The 26,529-nt window shown below is 41.7% G+C and overlaps 1 protein-coding gene across 1 annotated transcript in view; it reads left to right on the forward strand.

Annotated features, from left to right (window-relative positions):
- The first annotated feature begins 520 nt into the window (after positions 1 to 520).
- TBC1D22B (TBC1 domain family, member 22B) overlaps positions 521 to 26,529 on the forward strand; it is a 67,807-nt gene continuing 41,798 nt past the window's right edge. The window contains exons 1-7 of the mRNA XM_008568428.1: positions 521 to 680; positions 12,507 to 12,563; positions 19,598 to 19,905; positions 22,517 to 22,696; positions 23,217 to 23,287; positions 24,667 to 24,795; positions 26,112 to 26,177. Of these exons, the coding sequence (XP_008566650.1) occupies positions 625 to 680; positions 12,507 to 12,563; positions 19,598 to 19,905; positions 22,517 to 22,696; positions 23,217 to 23,287; positions 24,667 to 24,795; positions 26,112 to 26,177 (867 nt within the window). The 5' untranslated portion in view covers positions 521 to 624. The remainder of the gene's footprint in view (positions 681 to 12,506; positions 12,564 to 19,597; positions 19,906 to 22,516; positions 22,697 to 23,216; positions 23,288 to 24,666; positions 24,796 to 26,111; positions 26,178 to 26,529) is intronic.

Genomic DNA, 26,529 nt, shown 5'->3' on the forward strand with positions numbered 1-26,529 from the left:
AATCTGTATTGACCTTTCCTCACAGGGGAAAAAAAAAAAAAATCGGGATCTAAACGGAAAAAGGAAGGGGAAGGTAATAACCATAATGTCACTGAGTTAGGAGATGTTAAAATGGGCCACAACCTGATGGGCCCTTACTTTTAGGTCAAATTTATATATATACATACATACATACATATTATGTTTTCTCTTTTCGAGAAATATTAGACTCAGACACCTCATCTCTCCCAAAGAAAACAGTACCCTTACTTCCTTCCCATAGGTCCCTTTCTTTACCTGCTTCTGCTCTCCGGGTGGGAACTTTCAGCCCCGTCTCCCTGCTCATCCAAGCTCCGCCTTCCCAGTCCACCTGTGTGCCCAGCCCCTGACGTTGCCGTTTGGCTTCAGCGGCCTGCAGGACTCCGGCTTTTGATTGGTCCGCCCGTCCATGGCCGGCGCAGCCCACCAATGGCAGAGGTGCTGGGTGGGAGGGGGCCCACATCCAAGATGGCGCCCCCCCGGAGCTGAGAGTGGGTGACCGGCGGCCGGAAAGCGGCCTGGGTTGGCCCTCAGATTGCGGGGTCCAGGGGGCATCAAGCCAGGCACCCCCCTGTCCGCCTACAAGGCCTTCCCCGGGCCAGAGCAATGGCCGCCGAGAACAGTAAGCAGTTTTGGAAGAGGAGTGCCAAGCTGCCGGGGAGGTGAGCCCAGGACGCTGAGAGGGAGAAGGGATTGGACCAAACCGTTCCAGATCCTAATCCCTAAAATTTTGCGGGCCTGGGGCGCCACCGAGGCCGGAAGACTGATTTGGGGGACCCGGGCTAGGGAAGCTAGGGCTGCCCAGTGGCAGCAGGGCAGCTGTCAGGCAGAGGAGCTGGCTGCGAGCTTTGGGGACAGCTGGGTGTGGGGTGCAGACCCGGGTCTGAGAGTGGAGGTCCTAGGAGGAGTGACCTCAACTGGGAGGTGGCCGAAGACTTGGCTTAAGGGGCAGTGAAATTGAGTGTGTAGTCAGTGTCGGTCCTGGGCTCGGAGGACCATCCCCAGAGCTGCTTCCCACTTTAAACAGAACTCCCTCTCGGGGGTCGCCACCACTCACAAGTGGTTGTATGCACGAGGGTGGCCCCTTCCCTTACTCCCCAAGATCAGCGCGTACGATTCTTTTTCCCGGACTCCCAAAGGGTTATGGAGGGAGCTTGGGGCCGCCTGCGGAGGCGTGGGGGACAGGAAAAGTGAGGAGTTCTCAAGCCCGACCTTACTTTATCTTTCCCATTAGGAATTATTACAAGGTGACCACAGAATTGGTGTTATTACTTTGGCATTTTCTAAGGATTTGTCCAGCCCCAAGTGACCTCTTCTTCCCCTGCATTGAAATGCTCTTCTTGTGCAAATGCACTAATTCTTCAATTTGTTGGTGGTGAGACCTTCTAAGCTACTTTTTCTTTTCTTTTACTTTCTGGTGTGTGTTGAGATTCTCAGCAATTATCCATCAACCTGCTGTTGATTTACAGTTTCAATTTATTTGGGGCAGAGTCCTAAGAAGTATAAGGAGAAATGTGGGTTTCAGTCGTGAATTTAAGATAGATTCCTGCCAGCCACTGTTTACTTGGTGATGAAATTCATGTTTGGTTGTGCCCCACATGCTAATTAACTCCGGTCTTTTTTCCTTCTGGGATAATCTTTTGAACTTGACTTTTTTTTTTTTTTTTTTTTTTTTTGTAATGCTTAATCCACTTGCATTTCTTTTTTTGTAATCCTCTTACCAATTTTTAAGTATTTATATTATTTTAACAGTTTAACAGTATTGTTAACTATATACATATTATTGTACAACAGATCTCTAGAACTTTTTCATCTAGTGTGAATGAAATTTTATACCCATTGAACAACTCTCCATTTCCTCTTTCCCCCCAGTCCCTGGCAACCACCATTTTACTTTGTTTCTATAATTTTGATTACTTTATATATCATATAAATGGAATCGTGAAAAATTTGTCTTTTTGTGATTGACTGTCTTATTTAGGATCATTTTAGACATATGGAGAATAAAAGGTGGGAATCAGCTTATAGTAATAAATGTTAAAATAATACAAGGGAATGCAAAGATAGCTTCAGATTAAAGTGTTTTGTGTTTTTAGATAAGCACTACTTCCTGCCAACTGATTCCTTTTCCTTCCTGGTCTAGTGAGCTCTCCAGTTGTTCTAACTGCTGTTCTCTGGGGTTTTCCATAGTGAGATCATTACATTTTGGCATCCTAACATTATAATCAGAATCAATGGGAAAATTGTTCTATCAGGAAGCAATATAGGAGATGTGGGACATGGCATGGTCTTTTATGCTTTCTGACTGCTAGTTGCTATTAACTGTCTTTTGTTTTCTATACCGTTATTTCCTCTATTGGACCACAGGAACAGTCATCTTTGATTTTTGCTTTTTTGTTTCGGTGGCTGGCCAGTGAGGGGATCTAAACCCTTAACCTTGGTGTTATCAGCACCATGCTTTGCCAAGTGAGCTAACCAGCCAGCCCTCGTCGTCTTTTTTAAAGCATTACTTTTGTGAGATAAGAGTAGTCTTTTCAGTTTATTCAAGTTTTTGGCTTCCTTTTTCATTTTGAAGAATATAGGATAGAGGAGAGAACTTTTGAGTTCAGAAAGACTTGGGTTATTATTTGGGATCTCTTTCCTGTGTGACCAAGACAAATAATTGACTCGATCTCTCTGGGCCTCAGTTTCCTTGTCTATGAAATGAGGAATAAAAATACTTTCCTCAGGGTTACTGTGAAGATTAAATTAAATACTCTATTTGTAAAGAACCTAGGACAGTGTTTATTTAGCACATTCTAATTGCTCAAAAATTGGTAGTTATTTATGTTACTGTTATAATTAGAGGAGGTAAACATTTAAAAGAATGTTTCACAGATCCTTACCCCAGTACTAGTTATTTGTCTTCATTGTTTATTTATTTATTTTATTGGGGGCTGGCCTGTACAGGGACCCAAACCCTTGACCTTGGTGTTATAGCACCACTGCACTCTAACCAACTAAGCTAACTGGACAGCCCCGTTGTTTATTCTTAAGGCATTAAAATGTTGCCACAATTTCTAATAGGTATTAGGACCTCGCTTGTTGAAGAGAAATTGTTCAGCTGTGTGCTTTTAGCAGGGAAGCCCTGGGAGCCCCTGGTTATGGGAGAAAACTAAGTTTCTTTCAGATAGAAAGGTGCTTTGATTTAAGCAACGTGTTAGGGCATTTTCTCAAGAATTGAACTTTTGTGTCTTTACTCTTTAGGTCTTAGAAAAGAAAAACTTTCTCCTGGATGGGGAAATGACACAAATGACTGTGTACTAGATTCATGGCAATTCAGAAGTGAAAATATTTTACTCTTCTTTGCATATTGAAAGGTAAAAAATCAAAGTGGTGGCAGGTTACTTTCAGTTTCTTTGATCATGATCCAGCAACCTTAGTGACAACAAATAGGAGTTTTATTAAATAAAATCGCCTAAGTTCAAAATGAATGAAACATTCTTTTTTAAAATATCAGCTTTATTAAGAAGTAATTCACATACTATAAAATTCACCCTTTTAAAGTATGCAATTCAATGGTATTTGGTATATTCATCTATAGTACAGATGGTTTTGTGCAGCCATCACTACTAACTTCAGAACATTTTCATTACCCCAAAAGAAGCCCCATACCCATTAGCAGTCCCTCCCTATTCCTCCCTCCCTCTAGACCCTGGCAAGTACTAATCTCCTTTCTGTTTCTATGGATTTACCTCTCCTGGATATTCCATATAAATGCAGTAACATAATATGAGGCCTTTTCTGGCTCTATTTCATATAGTAATATGATATAAGGCTTCTTTTACTAAGAACGTTTTCAAGCTCATCCGTGTTGTAGCATGTATCAGTACTTCATTCCTTTTCGTGGCTGAATAATAGTTCCTTACATGGATATACCACATTTTGTTTATCCATTCATCAGTTGACAGACATTTGGATTGTTTCTACTTTTGCCTACTATGAATAATGTTTATATAAACATTCATGCACTTGTTTTTGTGTGGGCATGTTTTCCATTCTTTTGAGTATATGTGGGAGGGGAATAGCTGGGTTGTATGGTAACTTGATGGAATTAAACATCTTTTAAGTTCTCTCAGTTATTCACGAGAGCTACATGTACTTAAAACGTCAAATGGTTACATTGATACCTAGGAAGAAAGGAGGCAGTGTGTACTTTGTGGTTAATGATGTAGTCTCTGGAACCTGATTGCCAGGGTTCAAATCCCAGCTCTGCCACTTCTAGCTGTGTTACCTTGTGGAAGTTAGGTAACCTCTCTGTGCCTCTGTCTCCTCTTCTGTAAAATGGAGACAGAATATCTACCCAGTAAGGCTGTTATGAGGATTAAATGAGATAATGCATAGCAGGTGGTTAGGAGGTACTCAATAATATTAGCTGTTATGACAATGATAGTTATGATTCTAGTAGCTCCAATTTTTGTTTTCTCTCCTTGCCTTAGTTTCTGAAACTGGAATTGAAAAACTTTGATTAGTGGTGTGTGTCTGGACTCCCCAGTGAGCCCTGGGCTGAAGAAAAACACCACCCCCCTTTGGTGATTAGGCAGAGGGCTTATGTAGGCACAAAGAAGCCTAATGCAGGGCAGCTGTGGTCCTCAAACTTTAGTGAGTCATCTGGAGGGCTCATTAAAACATACACTGTCAGGCTACATTTCCAGAGCTTCTGATTCAGTACGTCTCAGGTGGGGCACAAGAAATTGAGTTTCTAACACATCCCCAAGTGCTGCTGCTGGTCAAGGGGCTGCACTTTGGCAACCACTGAGAAAAGAGTCCTGAATAAGACTGAAAGAAACCTGAGTCCAGGTGCTGGGGGCTTTTGCCATGGATCTTGAACAATTAATGCATCTCCACTTGGAAGTCTAATAAACATTTCAAACTTAACATGTCCAAGGAGAACTTTTGCTTTCCACATTTGCCCACCTCTGCAAAGCTGCTCCTTCTGTCTCACTTAATGGTCCCACCATTCATGAATTTCCTCAGGCCAAAAATCGTAATGTTTTTGATTTTTCACTTTCTCTTGTTGTTACATCCAATTCCTCAGCAGTCCTGTTGGCTCATCAAAATATATCTCAAATCTGAGCTGTTCCCACCACTTCCACCCCTACTACCCTGGATCAAACTGAGTCCTCTCTTGCCTGGACTACTGCTGTAGCCTCCCCATTGGTCTTCCTGCTTGTCTTTTTGCCCCTCTACAGGCCTCCTATTTGTAGCTAGAATAAAATTCTCTAAGTCTTCTAGGTTCTTCATGGTTGGAGAGATAGGCCAGGTGAAGGACTTTGATCTTAATCCTAAGAGCAGTGAAATGCCACTAGAAGGCTGGTGACACTATCTGATTTGCATGTATAAAAATATCATCCTGCTGCCCTGAGGAGACACTTGGACCAGTGTTTTTCAATGGCTGTAAATGTAGGGGTGCATTTGGTATAAATGCCTGGAAAGCCACCAGTTATTGGGACTGATGTAGAGGATTCTTAAAGCAAATGTACTTCACAGGGCCTGGTTTTCCAAAGCCTTGAAGTTTCAAATATTGACCTTGCGGAGGACTGGAAATTTTCCTCAGGCTATAAGTCTCCGGTTTAAGATAAAGATTTGTGGCACAGCAAGGTTGCTGGCTCAAGGACAGACTAGTTACTGATTAAAATGTAAAGATACTGGAAAATTGCTGGAGGGAGAGGGAATGTTTGCTAAGATCAAGCTTTTGTTGATAGGACCACTTAATTGTCTAATGGAATGTCATCTGACTTGTTTCACTGAAAGTTACCAGCCTATATTGTTAAACTATAACCCCACCTATGTTCATGTTCTCATCCCGTAACTTCCTGATCTGGAAAATAAATGCAGGAAGAGAACCCCAATTCGGGGTTAATTTCCCAAGAAAGGGATGCCTCTCGCTTAAGGGTTCCAGCCGGAGATTAACCACTTCGGAGTCTCTCACTGCTCAGAAGAGATGGGCTTTGAGTAATCCTTTGCATCTCCATCACCCAGGGGAAGTGGGGTGACAAATCCATGGGAGGCAAAGCAACAGATTGATACCCTTCCCACACACATTACATATTTCCAAACACTCTAGCCCCATACCTTTACCCACCCCTACCCTGCAATTCCCACCTCCACCTCAGGATCAAAATGAGTGTAGGAGTGGGGTTAGGAAACTACTGCAGTCAGTAGGGAGAGATAGCTCAGACTAAGGGCAGTGGCAGGAGAAATGGAGAGTAGTGGTTAAATTTGAGAAGATAAACAGGACTTGGTAAATCATTACATTTAGGTAGTGAGGGAGGAGGAGGAGGTGTCACTCTGAAGTTTCTGACTTAGGTGGTCAGGTAGATTGTGGTATCATATCTTTAGAGAAAAGGTCATTTTAGGGCAAATTACTTAACTACTCCATGCCTCATTTCCTTATCTATGAAATGAGAGATTTGTATTAAGTGAATTCTAAGGCTCTTACCAATTCTGAAGTTGAGTATTAAGTTTAAACTGATCAATTTGTGTCAGTGGATATTTCTATTTTGCTCTGTCCATCACATCTGGCATGCTTGGGGAAGGGAGAGGGGATTGAAGGTAGGCTTTTCTATTTTGTGCTTGTGTGTGTGTGTGTGTGTGTGTGTGTGTGACTGGCGGTTATGGGGATCCAAACCCTTGACCTCAGTGTTACAAGGCTGTGCTCTAACCAACTGAGCTAACCGGACAGCCTATTTTATGCTTTTGAAAGTAGCTAATTGCTAGCTCCAATGAACAGGAGTGTCAAAAACTGTAGAGTATTAGAGTTTGAGACTAAGACCACTGCAGATGAGAAAACTGAGGTCAGAGAGAGGAAGCTGCTTCACCCAAATCACACTACAGATTTCTTGACTCTTGGTCCAGTGCTCTTTTGCTGCTGCTTCTCCCTTACCTCAATTTCTGCTGAGATTAAGACACCCTCTGTCATAGCAGCTCATCCAGTACAATGGTGTGGACTCTTCCAGTGAAAAGATATGGATGAAGCTCGGAATAGAAGAGACAAAAGTGAGCCAGGCTCATTCTCCATGTTCTTATTTCCAATTTCACTGGGAAGGGCTTCTCCCTCTTTTTAAGCAAAGTGTTTATTGTTAAAGTCACGGAAATCTTATTAGCAATAAATGAAGTTGAGAGACGTGTTTAATCACTTGAATTACTTAGGTGCCCATACGTTTTTAACTAAAACCTTCTCTGTCATTTGGTTGTTTTTCATAACATTATGAATCTGATAGTAGACTCAGCGTAATAGTCCCAGCCTGTCTGGGCAGGTACATTACAACCTGTTCTTGGTGTTTTACTGATAAAGTAAATGACTAGAAGACACGAAATTATCACTGAAACAGTAGGTTTCCTGTTCTGGAAGACTTCCATGGAGTGACTGAACCTGAATCAGTTGCCAACACATTTGGCATTTAAATTGGACAGCTCTATTACCAATATTGCTTTAGCTCCTTTGTCAGCGCTAAACAAACACCTGTTGATTTTTTCCAGCAAGGTTTTTGCACTGTTCCAACGAGGTAAAACAGCTATGCCAGTACATTCTGTGGTGTTGGTTTTATTAAAGAGAATGACGGAGGTTGACCAGAACTTTTGCTCCATTTGTCTCAGTGGCAGCATATCCGTGGCATTTTTTTCTTTGTGTGTGCATTGTACTTTCTCTGGGATGCAGTGTGTTAACCTGTAGTTTTGGGTCTAGCTAGAGAAGAGTCAGCTTAAGCAGAGGTCTAGCTGGGTTTTGTAGAGTTCCAATCTTCCCTCACTAAGTATTGTTAAGTGCCAGCTGGTGTGTGTCACGTTCTGTCTGGTGGTGAGGGGACTACAGAAAAAGACATGGCACCACTACAGCTTTCTAGAAGCTAAAATCTACTTGGCACCATGGGCTCCCCTGGTGAGGATGCTGTTTGTGATTGACTTTCCGGTTTTCCCACCAAGCATATGTTACTTTTGTTATCGGAAAAACTTAAAAGTGGAGCTGGGTGAAAACACATTGTTGGGTGAAAAAAGCAAGATGTAAAATGATACGTGTGGTGTGCAGTCTTACATGTAAAGTTTAAAAACAAAAAAATACTGTGTGTTTATGAATATATGAACATATGTAGAAGTATAAAAACAGACGAAGGATTCCCTCCAACTTCAGAATACTGATTATCTTTTGGGGAGGGAGGGACTGCAATTGGGACATCAGTAGTCTCTCTAACACTTTATCTTAAAAGAAATGTGACCAATGTTAACATTTCTTAAATTGGAATGATGGGTTCGTGGATGTTTGTTATATTATCCCATACACTTTTCTTTGTGTTTGAAAATGTCAATTAAATGCTTTTACACTGTGTTAGAACAATTTTTTTAAAATTTGCGTTAGATCAGACAGCCAGTCATGAAATTAAGTAAAATTTAAAGTATCATTATGATTTAGAGTAAAAACAGTCATATATGCAATATGATGTCATTTATATAAAGTTTTAAAAACATGCCAAACAGTCTTACATATTATTTAGGGGTACATACGTGGAAAATAAAAACAAAAAAGAGTGTGAAAAATGCCAGATAGAATAGAGAGGCTTCCTAGGAAGGGAGGGCAGAGGTGTGCCAGGGGTTTCAACTCCATAATGTGTTATTTCTTAGCTCGGTGTTGAGCACCTACCTGAGTGTGCCTTATACAATGATCTAAATCTCGTTTATTAAAAAATATAAACCCTGATTTATGTATGTTAGGGAATGAGAGTTAGTGGATCCTGGGGATAGGGACAGGGTAAGTCTCATGGGAGAGTGCAAAATTTGAAGAGAATGTTACAGGATGGATACAGTTTGGAAAAGGGATGTAGAAAATAGAAAAACATTCCAAGCAGGAAAAGAGCCTGATTTAATAATTAGGATATGTTTGGAAGATGGAGTGGAGACTAACCTTCCCTTGAGTTGAGTATGGGTTTGGGAGGAGTGTCCATGGTACAGGCTGATAGGTGAATTATAAATGTCAGGAAACTGAGCACTTTAATCGTCAGGCTCTTTTAGTCTGTCTTCACTTGGTTTCTCTTCCTTTTCTAACTTCTTGCCTGTCTTTTTTGAAGTGTAGTAAACTGACTTATTATACAAAGTGTTCCAGGTTCAGATACATCATGGTTTAGTTCATGAATATGAACTAAATTCATATTGGGCTTGGATATCTTTGCTGATAAAGTCCATCATTTGTCTAAGTCTTTCTAGCTGTGCCAGCACATTGGGCTGACATCTTTAAAAAATAGTTGGCTGTGATTTTAAGATTCCTTTCCTAGATGGTAACTGATGGCTTCTGTCCCTTAAGCCTACACAATTAATTTTGCTTTTTTTCTTCATGGGTTACTGGCAGGTGGTAATACTCTTTTAAGGAGAGGATCTAAGGATCCTCTCTTATTTTTCTATTCAGCCACCTGCAGAGTTTATCCCCTAATTTCATATTTTACTACAAAGAGGGCTTGTGGCTTGGAGAGTTCAAGTGTCCTCATCTCTGAGTATCTGTAAATGCTAAAATGCAAATCTATAGCCTTTTAGGTGTGTTTTATTGTTTGTTTGTTTGGGTCATTTGTGTTTTAATTTTTGTTCTAAGTCCTCTCTGAGTCAAACTTTCCTTTTACTCCTTGGATCCTCTTGTTTTTTTTTCTCTCCTATACCTCTGCCAAGGAAACCCTTTAAATACATTTAAAGTAGTATTGTTTGCTTTTCACAGTTTGTACTTCTGTAGTAGTATTATTTGCAATAGTTTGTTTACAAATTTCTTAACCTTCCAGAGAGATTTAGGAAGTAGAAAAAATTTTTTTTATCAATGTGTGTAACGATTAAATCAGAGTAGTTGGTGTATCCATCACCTCAAACATTTATTATTTCTTTGTGTTGGGAGCATTCAAAAATACAATAGATTGTTGTTAATGATAGTCACCCTACAGTGTTATAGAACACTACGATTTTTCCCTCTATTTAGCTATAATTTTGTATCCATTGACCAATCTTTCATTATCTCCCCCCCTTCCCTATCCTTTCCAACCTTTACTAATCACTATTAGTAGATATTCTTATAGCTAAAAAAGTAGGGGCCCTATCCATAAGTATTGATTATACACAAGAAGACTCCTTCAGAAATCTTAATAGAATCAATGTGAAAATGATTTAAAAGCATCTTTAGGATCACTTTTGTTATGTGAAACAAAGTACTGGTAGACTTGTTCTGTTTTCTAAATGTTAGGTAAAGATTAAATTATAAAAATGACAAGCAGGAAGAAAACCAACACTTCTTGGGTGTTGAGTGTGTGCAAATCTACTCACTACCTTTTACCATTAGATGAGTACTGTATTACCGCCCACCAGGAATTGTGCTAAAGGGTTTTTGACACATTATTCTATTTAAACCTTCCTACCCTCTTAAGATTGCTTAATTTATTTCTTATAAAGGTGGTGTTTATACATGATACCAAATCAGAAAGGTACAAAAGGGTTTTCAATGAAAACAATCTCTTTGGTACCCTATCTTCCAGTCATATGGTTCCTCTTCCAAACCACTGCTAATGGTGTCTTGTGTATTTTCAGACTCTATGAATACATAGATATAATCATACGTAAATATGTGTATATATTTTAAAGATTTTTATGAAAATGGTGTGCTAAAGTTCTGCATCTTTTTTCAGTTAATGTCTGAATTTGTTTCATGTCAGTGGATATAGAACTGCCTCATTTTGGGGGGGGGAAGCTGGCTGGTAAAGGGATCAAACCCTGGACCTTGGTGTTAGCCCCATGCTTTAACCAACTGAGCTAACCAGCCAGCTCCTCATTCTTTTTAAAAGGTGTACTTTAAATTTATTTAATCAGTTCCCTGTTGATAATAATCCTTTTTCATTTAATAGGTTCAACCATTTATATTTATTGGCATAACTGATATATTTGGTCTTAGTTCTATTTTTATTATCTTTTAAAATAATCTTTCACTATATGGACTGTGCTTACATTAACATTTGCCAATTAGATATTTTATATTCTCTTTTGCATCCATAGAGATTCAAATTTAAGACCTAGTCCTAAGGTTAGATCAGTTCAGTGCTCTCCACCAGTTCTTTTGTTATAGTTTCTGCATCTCAGGGTTAGTTGAGGTTTGTCCTCTTGTAGTTTCTTCAAGCAGGAGTCAAGAAAAGCATATTCTCTGAGTTCTTACAGGTTGAAAATGTTTTTCTGTCACCTTTATACTTGAACAACAGTTTGGCTTGATATACAATTATTCTCAGGTCATTCTTTTTTTCTTTTAGTTGTGATATATTACACACAGAGAAATACATGAAACACAAATTTGTGGTTTGGTCGCTTCACGAATAATCACAAAGTGAACACCCAAGAAGCCCCTGTGTCTGTTCTCTGGCCCTGCCCCCACCCCAACCACATCCTTTTATGGGGTTTTTTTGGGTGGCTGGCCAGTACAAAGTTCCAAACCCGTGACCTCAGTGTTACAAGACTATGTTCTAACCAACTGAGCTAACTGGAGAGCCCCACATCCTTTTATGTTAATCACTCTTTGCTTTCTTTATAATGTTACTACTATGCATCCATCCCTAAGCAGTAGAAACTATTTTTGCCAGTTTTTGAAATGTAAGGAGAATCACACAGTATTTACTCTTTTCAACTTTGCTTCTTTTGCTCAATAGGACATTTGTAAAAATCCATCCATATTGTTACTTGCAGCCCTGCTTCGTATGTTGTCATTGATATACAGTATTCTATTATATGAACGCATTGCAGTTTATTTTTCTATTCACTTTTGACAGACATTTGGTTATTTCTTGTTTGGGACTAAGAGGTACCTTTGTGATTTGACTAGTTTTATATATGTCTCCTGATACACATATGTATATATTTCTCTTAAGATGTATATTTGGGAGTGGAAATACTTGGTCTTAGGGTATGCGTATTTCATTCTTCCTAATGTGACCAAAGAGTTTTTCGAAGTGGCGATGTTATCTTGTATGCCACCTACAGTGTGTGAGAGTTCCTTGAGTTCCTTGAGATCCTCTTCCCTTGATATATAGTGTTACTTCACTGTCTTTCACCCTGATGAGCTTTTAAGGTAGGTGATATTCTCCATTTTACAGATGAGAAAACAGGTTCAAAGTAGTCAAATAACATGGTGCAAGTTCACAGTGGTATTGGATGCCACAACTGGCATTTGAACTCTTCTCTCCTCAACTCTAAAGCTTGTTACCTTTCCATGCTGCCTGCTTTACAGGTAGGATTTCCTGACAGGTATATTAGGCACTGAAACTTGTAGGGAAAATGAACATTATCAAAGACTATATAAAAAGAGCTATCTTTAGGGGATGGCTTGGGTGTAGTCATTCTTGGAGGCAACCTATTTCTCAAAGTCTTGTTCAGTTTTGTGATGCAGGTGGTACTCAGCCAACATATTTAGTTCTCTGACTACTTGCTTCCTTTTTTCTTGCTTTTAGCATTCAGCCTGTGTATGGAGCACAGCACCCTCCTCTGGACCCTCGGCTCACCAAAAAGTAAGTCAAGACATGTTTTTTTTCTTTCATGCATCTACTTCTCCATCACCCCTACACCTTTCCCTATTTTGTTGAAATGTCAGTTTCCACATCAACCTTTTCTAGCTTCTCCTCTGCCCTGTTTTGGACCAGGAGATGAGTAATCTTCTTACCTCCAAATGGTTCATTACTAAATGGGAAATTAACTCACCTCAGAGATTTTGTGTTTTCCTACACTGGGGGCTGGTATTTGTAGGGTTTGGTGTTGGATTCTCAGTTCTGATCACAAGGTCTTTATTGATTAAATATTGTCCCTGAATCTGGATGATTGATGATTCCCTCCCTCCCACCCCCCGTCTTCTAGCAGGAGATCTGGTTTGGGTGACTCATTGCTTCTGAATATAGATAGATCTGCCACTTTTCTCTCACCTATACTCTGAGAACCAGGGCAAATAGAATATAACTGTAGGACTGGCATTCTTCAGGTCTTCTTTCTCTTTGACACACTCAAGGAAACCCAGGCATACATAGAGTTAAAAACTCCCTGCAGGCTATTTCTCCAGTAAAAATCTAATAAATTATTTCTAAACACAACAGACACTCTAGTTAAGTCCAATATGTGTGGGTGTGTTTTTGTGCCTCCAATTATTGCTTTATCACACCTTTTTCTCAGGAGCCATCACTCAGCCACAGTGAATTTTAATGAGGAGATAGGTCATCTTCTCATATTTTCTAAGAACTTCGGCCTCTATCTTTGGCCATGCTTAATAAAAGTTGTAGTTTGTAATGAAAGCTGAATGGTCTGGGAAGTACAGACCTAGGGGGACCTCTTGGGGCCTTTATAATAATATCCACCCTTTCTTCCTCCACAGTCGATGGGGGGAAGTAAAGATAATGTGCACTTATGATTTTTAACTATACGACATTCTGGAAAAGGCAAATCTATGGAGACAGCAAAAAGATCAGTGGTTGCCAGGGGTTGGGGGAGGGAGGAAGGATGAATAGGCAGATCCCAGAGGATTTCTAGAGGATTATATATTGTAATGGTAGATACATGTAGGTACAGGTCATTATACATTTGTCCAAACCTGTATAATGTATACACTAAGAATGACCCTAACTTAAAGTATGGACTTTGGGTGATTATGGCATTTCAGTGTGGGTTTATCGATTATAACAAATGTACCACTGTGGTGAGGGATGTTGATAATGGGGGAGGCTGTGTATATGTGGGGAAAGGGAGTATATAGGAAATCTCTGTACCTTCCTTTAGATTTTGCTGTGACCCTAAAACTGCTGTAAATAAGCGAATAAAGTATTGAAAGAAAGAAAAGAAAAGATAATGAGCATTAAAGTATTTTGGGGTTTTTTTGGGCCAGCCCGGTGGCGCACTGGATAAGTGCGCCGCTTGGGAAGCGCGGCGGCGCTCCCGTCCGAGGGTTCGGATCCCACATACAGACCGGTTCCCGCTCACTGGCTGAGCGAGGCGCAGGAGCAGCACCGAGGGTTGCGATCCCGTTGCCGGTCCCCGGTCCGGTACGGGGGCAACACTGAGGGTTGCGATCCATTGCCGGACATGGAAAAAGACAAAAGACAAAAAAAAAAAAAAAAAAATATTTTGGGGTTTTTTAAATTTTGTTTTGTTTGACAGCTGGCCCTTAACCTTGGTGTTACCAGCACCACGCTCTAACCAAGTGAGCTAACTGGCCAGCCCCATTAAAGTATTTTGAATAACCAGGAAAATGCTATATCAAATATGCATTATCAGTATTTTAATATTTCAAAAATAGCTTTGCTGAATAAGTATTTTATTGCATTTTCTATAATTCTACCAACTTGTTCTTTTTGTGATTTGACAAGTATCATAGAAGGTACTGTGGAAGCATGACTGCTGTTCTTGTCTGTAAGACGCACAATTTTTATATCAGAAACCACTAGAGTATAAGTTCCTTGAGGACGGGGACTTTGTTTTATTCACCACTATACGCTCTGCACCTAGAATAGCATATAGCATGAAGTATGCACTGAGTAAACATTTATGGAATGAAGGAATGAAGAAATTTCATTTATTTAGACAAGCTTTTTCTTTTTTTTACACAAACCAAATCTGTAATTTTTTTTTTTTTACACGTAATAACTGTACATATTTATGGGGTACAGAGTGATATTTTGATATGTATATACAAAGCATGATGGTCAAATCAACAGTAATTAGCATATCCATCATTGCAAACATTTATCTTTTCTTTGTAGAGAGAACATTTGAACTCCTCTGTTGTAGCCGTTTGAAAATATACAATCAATTATTGTTGGTTATAGATACCTAGCACTACAAGAACTTATTCTTCCTATCTAGCTGTGAATTTACATTTGTTAACCAACCTCTCCCCGTACTCCCATCCCCTTTACCCTTCCCAGCCTCTAGGAACCACAATTCTACTTTATACTTCTATGAGCTCAACTTTTTTTAGCTCTCATGTATGAGTGAAAATATGCAGTATTTATCTTTCTATGCCTGACTTATTTCTCTTATCGTAATGTCTTCCAGGCTCATCCATAATAATGGGCTTTTCTTAAATGTTCCTTGGTTTGCACCATTAAATAGAATGATTTCTACTAGTTTCTTGGTTTTATCAAGAATAGTCCTTGGTTGGGCCGGCTCGGTGGCGCACTGGATAGTGCGCCGCTTGGGAAGTGCGGCGGCGCTCCCGCCCGAGGGTTCGGATCCCACATACAGACCGGTTCCCGCTCGCTGGCTGAGCAAGGCGCAGGAGCAACACCGAGGCTTGCAATCCCGTTGCCGGTCCCCGGTCCGGTACGGGGGCAACACTGAGGGTTGCGATCCGTTGCCGGACACGGAAAAAAGACAAAAGACAAAAAAAAAAAAAGAATAGTCCTTGGCCGGTGTGGCAGGCACTACTGATGACTACTTGATACTCTTCCTTGTCCCTGCCTCTCGCTTGCTCAAGAGCCATAAATTTATTCAGATATTGAGCAAGCAACAGTGTGCTACAGAGGGCTGGTCCATGGCTAACTTGGGAGAGTGCGGTGCTGATAACACCAATTCAAGAGTTAAGATCCCCTTACTGGTCATCTTTTAAAAAACAAAAACAAGCCGAGCCCGTGGCGCACTCGGGAGAGTGTGGCGCTGGGAGCGCAGCAGCGCTCCCACCGCGGGTTCGGGTCCTATATAGGGATGACCAGTGTGCTCACAGTGCTCACTGGCTGAGCGCGGTGCGGCCGGTCTCAAAAAGGACAAAACAAAAACAAAAACAAAGCAGTGTGCTATGGGCAGGTATTAGGATTGGTTTAAACCTTTTATGATAATCCTTTGGTAATCCCAGTGACTGGTCTAGAGTGGGCTCATCTCATTGGTTTTGACTAATGAGATGTAAAAAAAGCCTTCTGAGGGAGAGTTCTTGGATCTTCTTTTTAATCAGGGAGAGATCATTCTATGATGAAAGCCTCTTTTTGCTACCACTCACCTGTTTCCTGCTTTTGAATATGGTGGTGTGAAAGTAGGATGCCGAATGCTGTAGCGGCTAACTCATAACCCAGAGAGACAAGCCAAGAAAATTACAGAGACACCAGCCCAGAGTCCTGACATCATGGTGTTTACTCTTTAAGCATCACAGTTGAGTTTTCAGTTTCTTATAGCCAAAAACATTCTGGTCACAGCCAGGAGTTGTTGATTGGTGATAGATCCATTTCAGCACATTTTGAAATAGCATTTGATAAACCATGTGGCTAACATGTAAATCTGTCCATCCACCCACACTTAAGGCAGTGTGTGTACTGTCCCATTTTATTTTTGGATCAGGGTCACAAACCTTGTCTACACCTGTTATCGACTGAGTTTTCTGTCATTCTGTATTTAGGACAGATCTTCAGGAATCTCACCATATCCCAACCTGCCAAAGCAAACTTTATATACTCTTGTTTTCTTACCTGTTAATAATGTAAAACCATGAATATTTTTTACTGATCATTCAGCAGAGTTGCAGTCATACTTTCAATAGAAGTAATCAGCTTTGTGATTTGGGGGGAATTTTATTGTCACTGAATTAACTGCTTCCCTTTTTCATGTATGCGGTGGTTTAGTATTAATGCTGTATAACACAGGACAACATCTAGGTTGTCACCAGACCGTTTTACAGTTCCAGATTGTTGCTATAAACATTTATCACCCTTATTTTAGTAACTTTGTTGGGACATTTTTATTACTTCCTCCGCTACACGATTATCATTCCACTTCAGACCATCATTAATTACTGTGTGGTTAATCCCCATCACAGCAGAAGCCTTTTACATTTAGTCTTCAATCATCTAAACTGCACGAGCATAGTAAATCATTCCCTGTCTGTGTATATTGACTTCAATTTGCCAAATTATTACTATTAGTGATAATATTGCCTGCAGTAATTTTTGTAGCTGAGATAAAACTAGTCTTACTGCTGAGTGGCCCCATTGGCCACTTGATGGTATGACAAGCTTCTAAATTAATTGTTTTCAAAATTGATACTAAAGTATAATAGTTCCTAGTTCTGAGTTACGAAACTAATTCACATGAAGCCACACTACTTACTAAGATGACCAGATTCATTTTATTGTTGCTAAATTTGCCTGCTTGCTTCACATCACTTACCAGTGTCAAACATTTTTCTACAAAATTCTATTAAGTAGAACAACCATATCAGTAAAATAGTGAAGTGTTATCAAATTATAGAACGATTGATCTTTTGTGTTCCTAACCCGCAGCCACTCTTTTTTTCAAAATACCGTTGTTTGTGTGGTGTTTGTGTTACCACTTAACAAGTTACTCTTCACCAGTCACCAAACCCTCACCAAGTCTTGCTCAAATGTGCCATTTATTATGGTTTTGAGAGTTTTAGAGTCACCTGCACTTCTTGAATCCTTTTTTCTTTGCCACTTAACTAGCTTCATGACCTTGGGTAAATCACTTAACCTCTCTGAGCCTTAGTTTCCTTTTTTTTTTTTTTTTTAAAGATGACTAGTAAGGGGATCTTAACCCCTGACTTGGTGTTGTCAGCGCCACGCTCACCCAGTGAGCAAACCGGCCATCCCTGTATGGGATCCAAACCCATGGCCTTCGTGTTATCAGCACCACACTCTCCCGAGTGAGCCACGGGCAGGCCCCTGAGCCTTAGTTTCCTTATCCATAAATTAGAGATAATAAGACTCACCTTACCGAGTTGTGAGTTTACATGAGGTATCTGTGAAGCTGCTTTCTAAATGTAATTTGGCATACAGTTGTAAGGAGGTGTGGTGTAAAGAGGTGTCCATCAGAGGCCAGTTTGGTTGTAGCTTTGATATAGTTGTGTTTAAATAATCTTGGTTAAACTTCAAGCCACATTATAGCATTCTTGTACCTTGGTATAAATTAGTTGGGACTGTGTTAAAATGAGACAGCCTATAAACTGAAGGCACCCCAGCTAGAGTTACCTGGATTAAACTTTTGCTGCAACTACTGGGGTCAGTGCGGAGGGGATGTATTTTTCTTCCAAGCACTTCATCCCTAGATGTGCCTTATTCCCTTCTAGGCTACCTGTCTGACACACACAGCCCATTTTGAGTAGACAGGAGGTTTTTCCTACAAGGTGAGAGAGTTGGGCTAATTAGCAATGTAGACTTGGGGTCAGCAGACCATCCACCTCTACCCAAAAGGAAGAAAAAATATCTCTTGGAGATAGGGGACCTTCAGCTCTTCTGGCAGAACCTTGTTTTCACTCTAGAGTTGCCCTGTCATGCTGGGGGAAAATAATGAGGCATTTTAATGGTGTTTTTACTGCCATCATGTTCCAGTCCCCAGGGACTATAAACTTACACAAGGCTGTACCTCTGCTTCCCTGTTTGGGGTCTGAGGGATGCTAAATAGGACTGAGTTAGAAATGTCCCAACCAGTTAGGCCCCTGGAACCAGAATAAAGGCCTTCAGACCCTAAGGTCGCATGGGGCTTGGTGTATAAAGAGAAAAAGTTCAGGAAAGTAGGAATGGTCTATGTGACTGTTAGGACTAGGCTCTCTTTCCTCAATGGGTTGATCGAGTGTTTCCAAACTTCACTTGTGTACTATCTTAATGATTTTTGCCATATTCTATACTGTTATTTACTAAATACATTCTTAAAATATTCATTTTATTTATTCAAATAGATTTATTTTAAAAAATAAACCTATCACTCTGTAAATGGAAAACCAATATCATTTGCCATAAATAGAAAGTGACCTTAAAAATAAACACAGTGAAAACCAAAACAATCTTATTAACAGATATGTAGATCCTGAGGCTGCCCTCACTTTGCTAAAAAATAGAGTGTTAAAGACAGAGTACACCAAACTTAGACTTTCTCCTCAGGGCTAGCAGACGGAGTTTAACAAAAAAAAAAAAACAGGGAACAAGTTTTTCATTTTGGAACTTAATGTTTAATGATACATATGTGGACTACCTAAAATAATCTCCTGTTCTTCCAGTAGTTTATGTCCTATTCTAAGGGTTAGTTTAGGTTATGTTGCCATAACAGATTAACTCTGAAATTTCAGTGGATGAACACAACAAAGGTTTTTTTCTTGCTCATGCTACATGTCCAACATGGGGTGGGTAAGGGTGGAGGGCAGGCTTTGCTCCACATAGTCTCTCTGTTACCCAGGCTGAGGGAGGCTCCACTATCTGGAACCTTGTCAGTCACCGTGCGAGAAGAGAGGTTATAGAGAACTCACACCTGTTCTTTTATACTTTGGCCTGGAAATGATTACCTCACTTCCCTTCTCAGCCCATTGGCCAGAACTCATCATATGGCCTCACTTAAGTGCAGTGGGGCTGGGAAATGCAGAGGAGCACAGGGGCTATTTGGTGACCATTGCAGTCTCAGCTATGTGGGACTGGATTCATCTAGATGAGGAATGTATATGGGTGTTTTTTGTCCAAAGAAGGTATTGATTGTGTATGGGGTAGTTTGTAATATTATTAATAATATTAAGCAAGTGAAAGTGGTCAGATGATGAGACCATTCCTTGGTAACGATGTCTCCTTTCTTGAAGCTTCATTAAAGAACGGTCAAAAGTCAACACAGTTCCTCTGAGGAATAAGAAGGCCTCCAGTTTTCATGAGTTTGCCCGGAATACCAGTGATGCTTGGGACATTGGCGATGATGAGGAAGAGGACTTTTCCTCACCTTCTTTCCAAACTCTGAACTCAAAAGTGGCTTTGGCAACTGCAGCCCAAGTCCTAGAAAACCACAGCAAGCTGAGGGTAAAACCAGAACGGTCCCAGTCAACGACATCTGACCTTCCTGCCAACTACAAGGTCATAAAGTCCAGCAGTGACGCCCAGCTATCCAGAAACTCCAGTAAGTCCATCCTGTCCCTTTCACAGCCTCAGCCTTCTCAGCAGAGTGCATATTAAATAAAAACAATTTTTCCTTAGGGCATCACTCAGATCTTCCATTGGATGATAAATAAGCAAGCTCAAGCCCGAGGTACGACATTAGTGAGCCTAACTGATTACAAGCTGGACTTGCCCCTCCCACTTTGGTGGCTGCTTAGCCCTGAGACCTGGGCCTTCACTTCCTGAAACCCGATTGTTGCCTGCCATTCTCCTTTTCTTCCTTTCCCTGTGGTGGGGTCCAAAACTTTTGTGGTTAATGGCTTCACATTGCTTTGGGCCTTGACAGGTTTACCAATATTGACTAATGTATTTAAAGTTGTTAGTGGCTGAATTTCACAAATGTTTGGCAGTGTTGGTTGACTTTCTCACCTCTGGGGAACAGCCACTAGCCGCAGGTTGTCTTTTTCCTGTTCCTGAGAGAGAGAGCACATGTGCCTGAAGGCACCAGGTCACAGCTCTCTGGCCATCAGGCTACCCAGTCAGGTTGGGTGGGGTGGGAGGAGAGGCCTGCTCTGTTTGTTTTCAGGAAACTGGCCTCAATAACTGGTTGGGGTGGTAGTGGCTTTCTAAGATGTTTGGGGACTCTCAGCATACTCTTTTTTTTAAGTATGCATTGCTGTGTTTGATGCTGCTGTACGGGTTTTATGGAAGTGGGTCATTCTGCGCCAGAGAAGGAAGTGCCATCATTCTAGCAAAAGTTAAAACGTCTAACTGGTAAAGGATGAAAAGGAAGTAGAAGAATGTCAGAGCCCAAGAGTGCGTCCTGGCTCACATTCTAAGAGAATTTCTTTTACAGTTTCAGACTAAGCATGTGGTCATGCAATTAGGCTGTAAGGGCTTTACAGTCATTCCACAGTTATTTCCCATCACTGATTTGGGCCCCAGCTTGAACTTCTCAGTGCCATGCCCATACTGGCATTGAATGTTGATTGACTGGGTGGCCACAGCTACAAGCTGTGGAAAGTGTCTACACACCATGAGGGAGGGCCTCTGGAGGTTCGCAGCATGAGGAAGGCCCCCACTATGATCCCTAATAAGCTGCCCTTGTGTACCCAGGCCCCTCCAAAGCATTCTCCTTATGGAGGTTCCCTCCTGAATGTATCTGTTGGTTAATAGCTAATATCAGAGATGTACATCTGTCTCAGCTTTGCAGTGTGTGGCCTGCATTTTCTAGGCCCCTTGTTCAACTAGACATCCCAGCCAAGTACCCTGTGGCACTTGTTTTTATAAACCTTCTAATAGTGCTGGTTGATTAACATTTACTGTTTAATTTTTGTGACTACTGCTTTTTAAGGTCCAGACATGTAAAGAATATAAAATAGTCTTGAGGGCCGGCCCGGTGGCGCACTGCTATCGTGCGCCGCTTGGGAAGCGCGGCGGCGCTCCCGCCAAGGGTTCGGATCCCACATACAGACCGGTTCCCGCTCACTGGCTGAGCGGGGCATGGGAGCAACACCGAGGGTTGCGATCCCGTTGCTGGTCCCGGTCCGGTACGGGGGCGACACTGAGGGTTGCGATCCGTTGCCGGACACGGAAAAAGACAAAAAGGAAAAAAATAATAATAATAAAATAAAATAAAATAAAATAGTCTTGAAAGGACAGTCAGAATTAAAAACTGAGTTTTGTTTGTGGTGGCAAAAGGGTTTTGGAGGCAGACCTACCTAAGGTGGCATCTCAGCTCTCACTTGCTAATTAACCTCTCTGAACTGCAGTTTTCTTGTCTGTAAAATAGTTACAAATTCCTACCATATGTTGTAAGGATCAAATGAGAGATCATATGTAAACGTGACCGGCACAGTGCCTTTTACATAGTAAGCACTCAATAAATGTTAGTCCTGTACTGCATATTCCTCCTATCCACCATCTGGTTTAGAAATGTCTAGAACCACACATAGAGTGTAGTTTGGGTCTGTGTTCCTGTTATTTCCGTCATATCCTGGCATAGTTACCTGGTTCATTTTGGTGGGAAATACAGGAGCACAGAGGAATTGTAGCCACCCAAAGAAGATTACCTTAGGCCAGAGCTTCTCACCCAGTGTGCAGGGCACACTAGTGGGACAAGAACAAGTTAGGGTTGTGCCAGGGTTATTGATCCTCTCAGCCCCTGGGGCAGCCGGGTGGGGCTTGTGGCGAGCAGCCACCTGCTTTTATTGCAGTGTGCTTTGTGGTGTTGTCATTTCATACATGCTGTGTGATGTGGAAAGAGAAGGAAAACACTGCCTAGACTGTGTTGCCACCAAACTAGTAGGCACTGAAAAAAGTTCTGGGTTGGAGTAGAAAGAAAACATTTGATTTTCCTCTGGAGTTGCCAAAAATGTTCTCAAAATTGCTGCAGCATCACGTAAGGTGGTGTGGTCTGTATAATACAAATGCAGCCCTTCCTGTGGGCAGGTGAGTGGGGCACAGCTGGGTTTCCACCTCCTTGCTGACCCTTGGATGGGCGCCTGAGCATTTTACACACTCAGCTCTGACTGTGGAGGAGGAGACACCATACTGAACCATTAGGTTTAAGGTTTCTCGGAATCTTTGCTCTTCACACAGCTCATTCTCTTTCCCCTTTTGAATGATTTTAGGTGATACATGCTTGAGGAACCCTCTCCACAAACAGCAGTCACTCCCTCTCCGACCCATCATCCCCCTCGTTGCCCGGATCTCAGACCAGAATGCTTCTGGGGCCCCTCCGATGACTGTCCGGGAGAAAACCCGCCTAGAAAAATTCCGTCAGCTTCTCTCCAGCCACAACACTGACTTAGGTGAGTCCCTATGAACCCTGGGCAAGGTAGGAGCTCTTGGTGACTGGAATTCTCAAAGACTTGGAAGCTATTGCTTTTTATTCTTCCTTCTTTTACTTTTCTAGCATCTCCTGATCTGGTGCCCATTGCAGTGACATGCAGGTATTAAGTCAGAAGTATGTTACCAGAGATTAGGGACCAAATTAGGTGGGGCTGGTTTCTATGGCCTGTAGACCGTAGTGCAGCTATTTTGGCTTTGGTCTCTCCTACCTCAAGGTGATTCTTGCTGAAATCCACACCCATTGGTCTTTCTGTTACCCTGTAACTCTCATCTCTGAGCTGACTGAATTGCTACTGCAGGGCTGTGTCTTTGGCACTTTGCTGCTCAGGGCTGTTGTTTTGGGCTTTTCCCTGTGCTGGTTGGTAGCTGGTGGTGGTGGTCTTATTTGATTGATAGGAAGCATCAGGCAGTGCTGGCTGAGGTTTGTTTTAGGGTATTTGTGGGGAAAGCTAATACAATGAGGCTGTTTTCTGTTTGCAGATGAACTGAGGAAGTGTAGCTGGCCAGGGGTTCCCAGGGAGGTTCGACCTGTAACCTGGAGACTCCTGTCGGTGAGTTCTACCTGCTGTGTAGAGAAGCGTGAGCATCACATAGCCCTTCTTGCCTGATGAGGTTAGTCTGGACACATTGATCTTACTCCATAGACATCTCTAGTCCTACTGGCTGTGATAGAACTGTGGGACTGTAGTTCTGTTTCTGCGCATAAAGGGACACATTCTTGAGAGTTTATTCCCACACATGTAGAAGAGTACAAGCTTGCTCCTGTATTCATGGTCTCCCTTTCTTAACAGTGAGGAGGAAGAATACAGTGAGATAGGGTGATTCCAGTACTTCCTTTGAGCAAGCTCCAGGATTTCCTGTGCTTCACTCCTTTTTCAATAGGAATAACCAATGTGGTCGAAATCCACTTTGCAACCATGAAGAATTGATAAATCGGCCTCCCTCAGAAGCCTTACTAGTTCCGCTTTCACCAAGTACAGAGCACTGTGCCAGCCACTGCGATGGGAATGCTTGGATTTCCTGACCCTGTAAAATTCATTCATTCATTCATTCATCTAGTAAGGATTAATGAGGGCCTGCTGTTTGCCAGGCACAGTGCCACGAGCATATACAAAAACAAACCATAGTCCCTGCTTTCCATGCATTTGCTATGGAATGCATTACATAATGTCTTCAAGGGGAGACCTGACTACTCACCCTACCCTCACTCTTGCAACCATGTAATAATCATCACCTCTGCCACATCTAATGAGTTTGAATGCTATTCAGAGTAGATTTGGTGAGAGTGGAAGGGGAACAAGAGATGTGAGAATGAGTGTGGGATCCAGACCAGGGATAAGAGTGAAAGTTGGCCTGGAGCTTTGGCCAGAAGGAGGGCTGCTGCCAGAAGTTCTGTTTGGGCATTGTAGCTGCCACATCACAGATTCCACTCAGTTTCCTAAGCTGGTAATTCTGAATGTTATTCTGGGAAAGAATGTATAACTGGCACCAACTTTCTTGGCACACCACAGAGATAAGCAGTAGAGGTTGCTGGATCCCTGAGATTCTCAGAAGTATGGCCCTGCACACACACAGCCCTCAGAGGCCATGACTTGGGTTCGGTTCCCTCCCACTGACCTACATTCACTACTCTACTGTGCCAACTCCAGGAGCTCTGGAGTGCTCACCAGCAGTACAAGTTCCAAGCACAGTGCAGGGCCAAAGGAGCAAATAACCCAGGAAAGTTGGCTTTGCTTCATCTGCCCACATGTGGATATCATTGAATAAGGAGAGGGCAAACACAGGGTGGCCAAAACCACAAAGGGATTTATTCTTGGCAGTTTTCCTTCTGTTTCTTTGATAGTTTCCAAGCCAGTGCTCAGGCTAAAATAAAAATTAAGGATTCATCCAACAATGTCTGTCCCCATCTGACTGGCAATCCTATCTATAGGGCTATCTCCCAGCAAACACTGAGAGGAGGAAGTTGACCCTGCAGCGGAAGCGGGAGGAGTATTTTGGCTTCATTGAGCAGTACTATGATTCTCGAAATGAGGAACATCACCAGGATACCTACAGACAGGTACTGTCATCACTTTCTGTGTCTTCGCTTATTAGTCATATTCTTTAGGTGTGTCTCCTGGTAGTGCTATTGGAGTACAGGTTTTCCAGGTCTTCAGGCTGTGGTGTGCTGGTTAGGAATTAAATTTATTCCCAGAACTGCTCCCCCTCTTTTATCCAGCAGCTCTGATTTTAGCCATTTGAAATAGATGTTTTTGGCACTGGTCAGTGGCCATGCTTTTCAAACTTTAATGTGCACACAAATCACCTAGGATTTGATAAAATTCAGCCTAGGGATTATGAGAAAATGCAGATTCTGATTCAGTAGGTTTGGGGTGAGGCCTGCACTTTTAACAAGCTCCCTGATAACACTGATGCTGCTGGTCCACAAACCATAATGCAAGTAAGTAAGGGTTATGGAACACAAGAGGAAAGACAAGATCACTCAGGAGTTGTTCAGTCCCTCTGGACTGTGGCATCTGTGCCCTTCTGGCAGCTGCAGTGCCTATTCAGGACTCACAGCTGTCAGTCATCTGCAAGAGCCATAGCTGTCGGTAGTCTTGGTAGGTCGTCTTCCATCAGTGTCCATAGTGGTCCTCAACCTGCACAAAGGTCTGCCGGCAGCATCCCAAGTGGAAGGAGGAAAAGGGTGGTCCAGTGGTTGCAGAAGGTGAAAGGTTGGGGGCGGGCAGTTATCTACAAGTCCCAAGAACTGAAGTAACCTCTGTTGCTGCTGCTGACACAGTCTTTTGGAAAGACTGGGCATTTGGAAATCCCCGAAGCCAAAACCAACCATGGTGACCTCTTTGGAAACAGAAGTAAGAATTTTCAACTCCAGTTACTGAAGGCAAATTCCCCTTGGTCCTCCCCACTTTTCTAAGTTATGACTTCATAAGCAAGTCCTTCTCTGATTCCCTATCCTGGAATGTTTTTGTGGCTGTCAGAGCTCTTTTAGTTCTTGGGAACTGTTGATAAGTAAGATTCTGAAAGAGGGTACACACGTTGATCAGACCTGTTAAATAAGTACCAGCCCAGAGTGAAACAGACTCCAGAGCAGGAGGAAAAAGCAGTTGATTTTCAGTTTGTGAAGCCTATTGCTATTTGACTTACGTGGTTTATTTTGGGAGATTTCCTCAGTACTTAATAAGCTATTGCTATCATGGAAACACTCCACATAGACAGGTAGGTTTAACTAGACTTTCTTCTGTGTCAATCAATTCTTCCTAAAGATAAATTGTGCTTTAACTCTTACTCCTTTGATTCCCATTACTTAAGGAGATAACTTTTTAAAAGAACAAACTGCCATTTGTGTTTTTGGACATGGCTTCTCTTTTTCAGATTCACATTGACATTCCAAGGACGAATCCTCTCATTCCATTGTTCCAGCAACCACTTGTACAGGAGGTGAGGAAATTACTTAGTGGTCTTTGGCCCTTCTTTACCCATAGCTCTGGGGCACTGGTTTACACTAATCATGAGAGTACTTTATGTTCATAATGGAGATTTGGTTCTTTCAGAGCACTTTCTCATGCATTCTCGTTCCATCTTGATAACAAACCTGTGAGTAGCATTTTGAGAGGTTAAGGAACTTCTTAAAGAGTCCCAAGGCTACCTGGTGACATAACAAAGGAACCCACATTTTAGAATTCCTGTTCCTGTGTTTACTCTACTTTATCAAGCTGGAAGTAGTGATTTTTTTATTGAGATAAAATAGAGATAACACAAAATTTACCTTTTTAACCATTTTTTAACGCAC

The sequence above is a fragment of the Galeopterus variegatus genome, unplaced genomic scaffold (genome assembly GCF_000696425.1).
Source record: "Galeopterus variegatus unplaced genomic scaffold, G_variegatus-3.0.2 Scaffold409, whole genome shotgun sequence".
Taxonomy (NCBI): domain Eukaryota; kingdom Metazoa; phylum Chordata; class Mammalia; order Dermoptera; family Cynocephalidae; genus Galeopterus; species Galeopterus variegatus.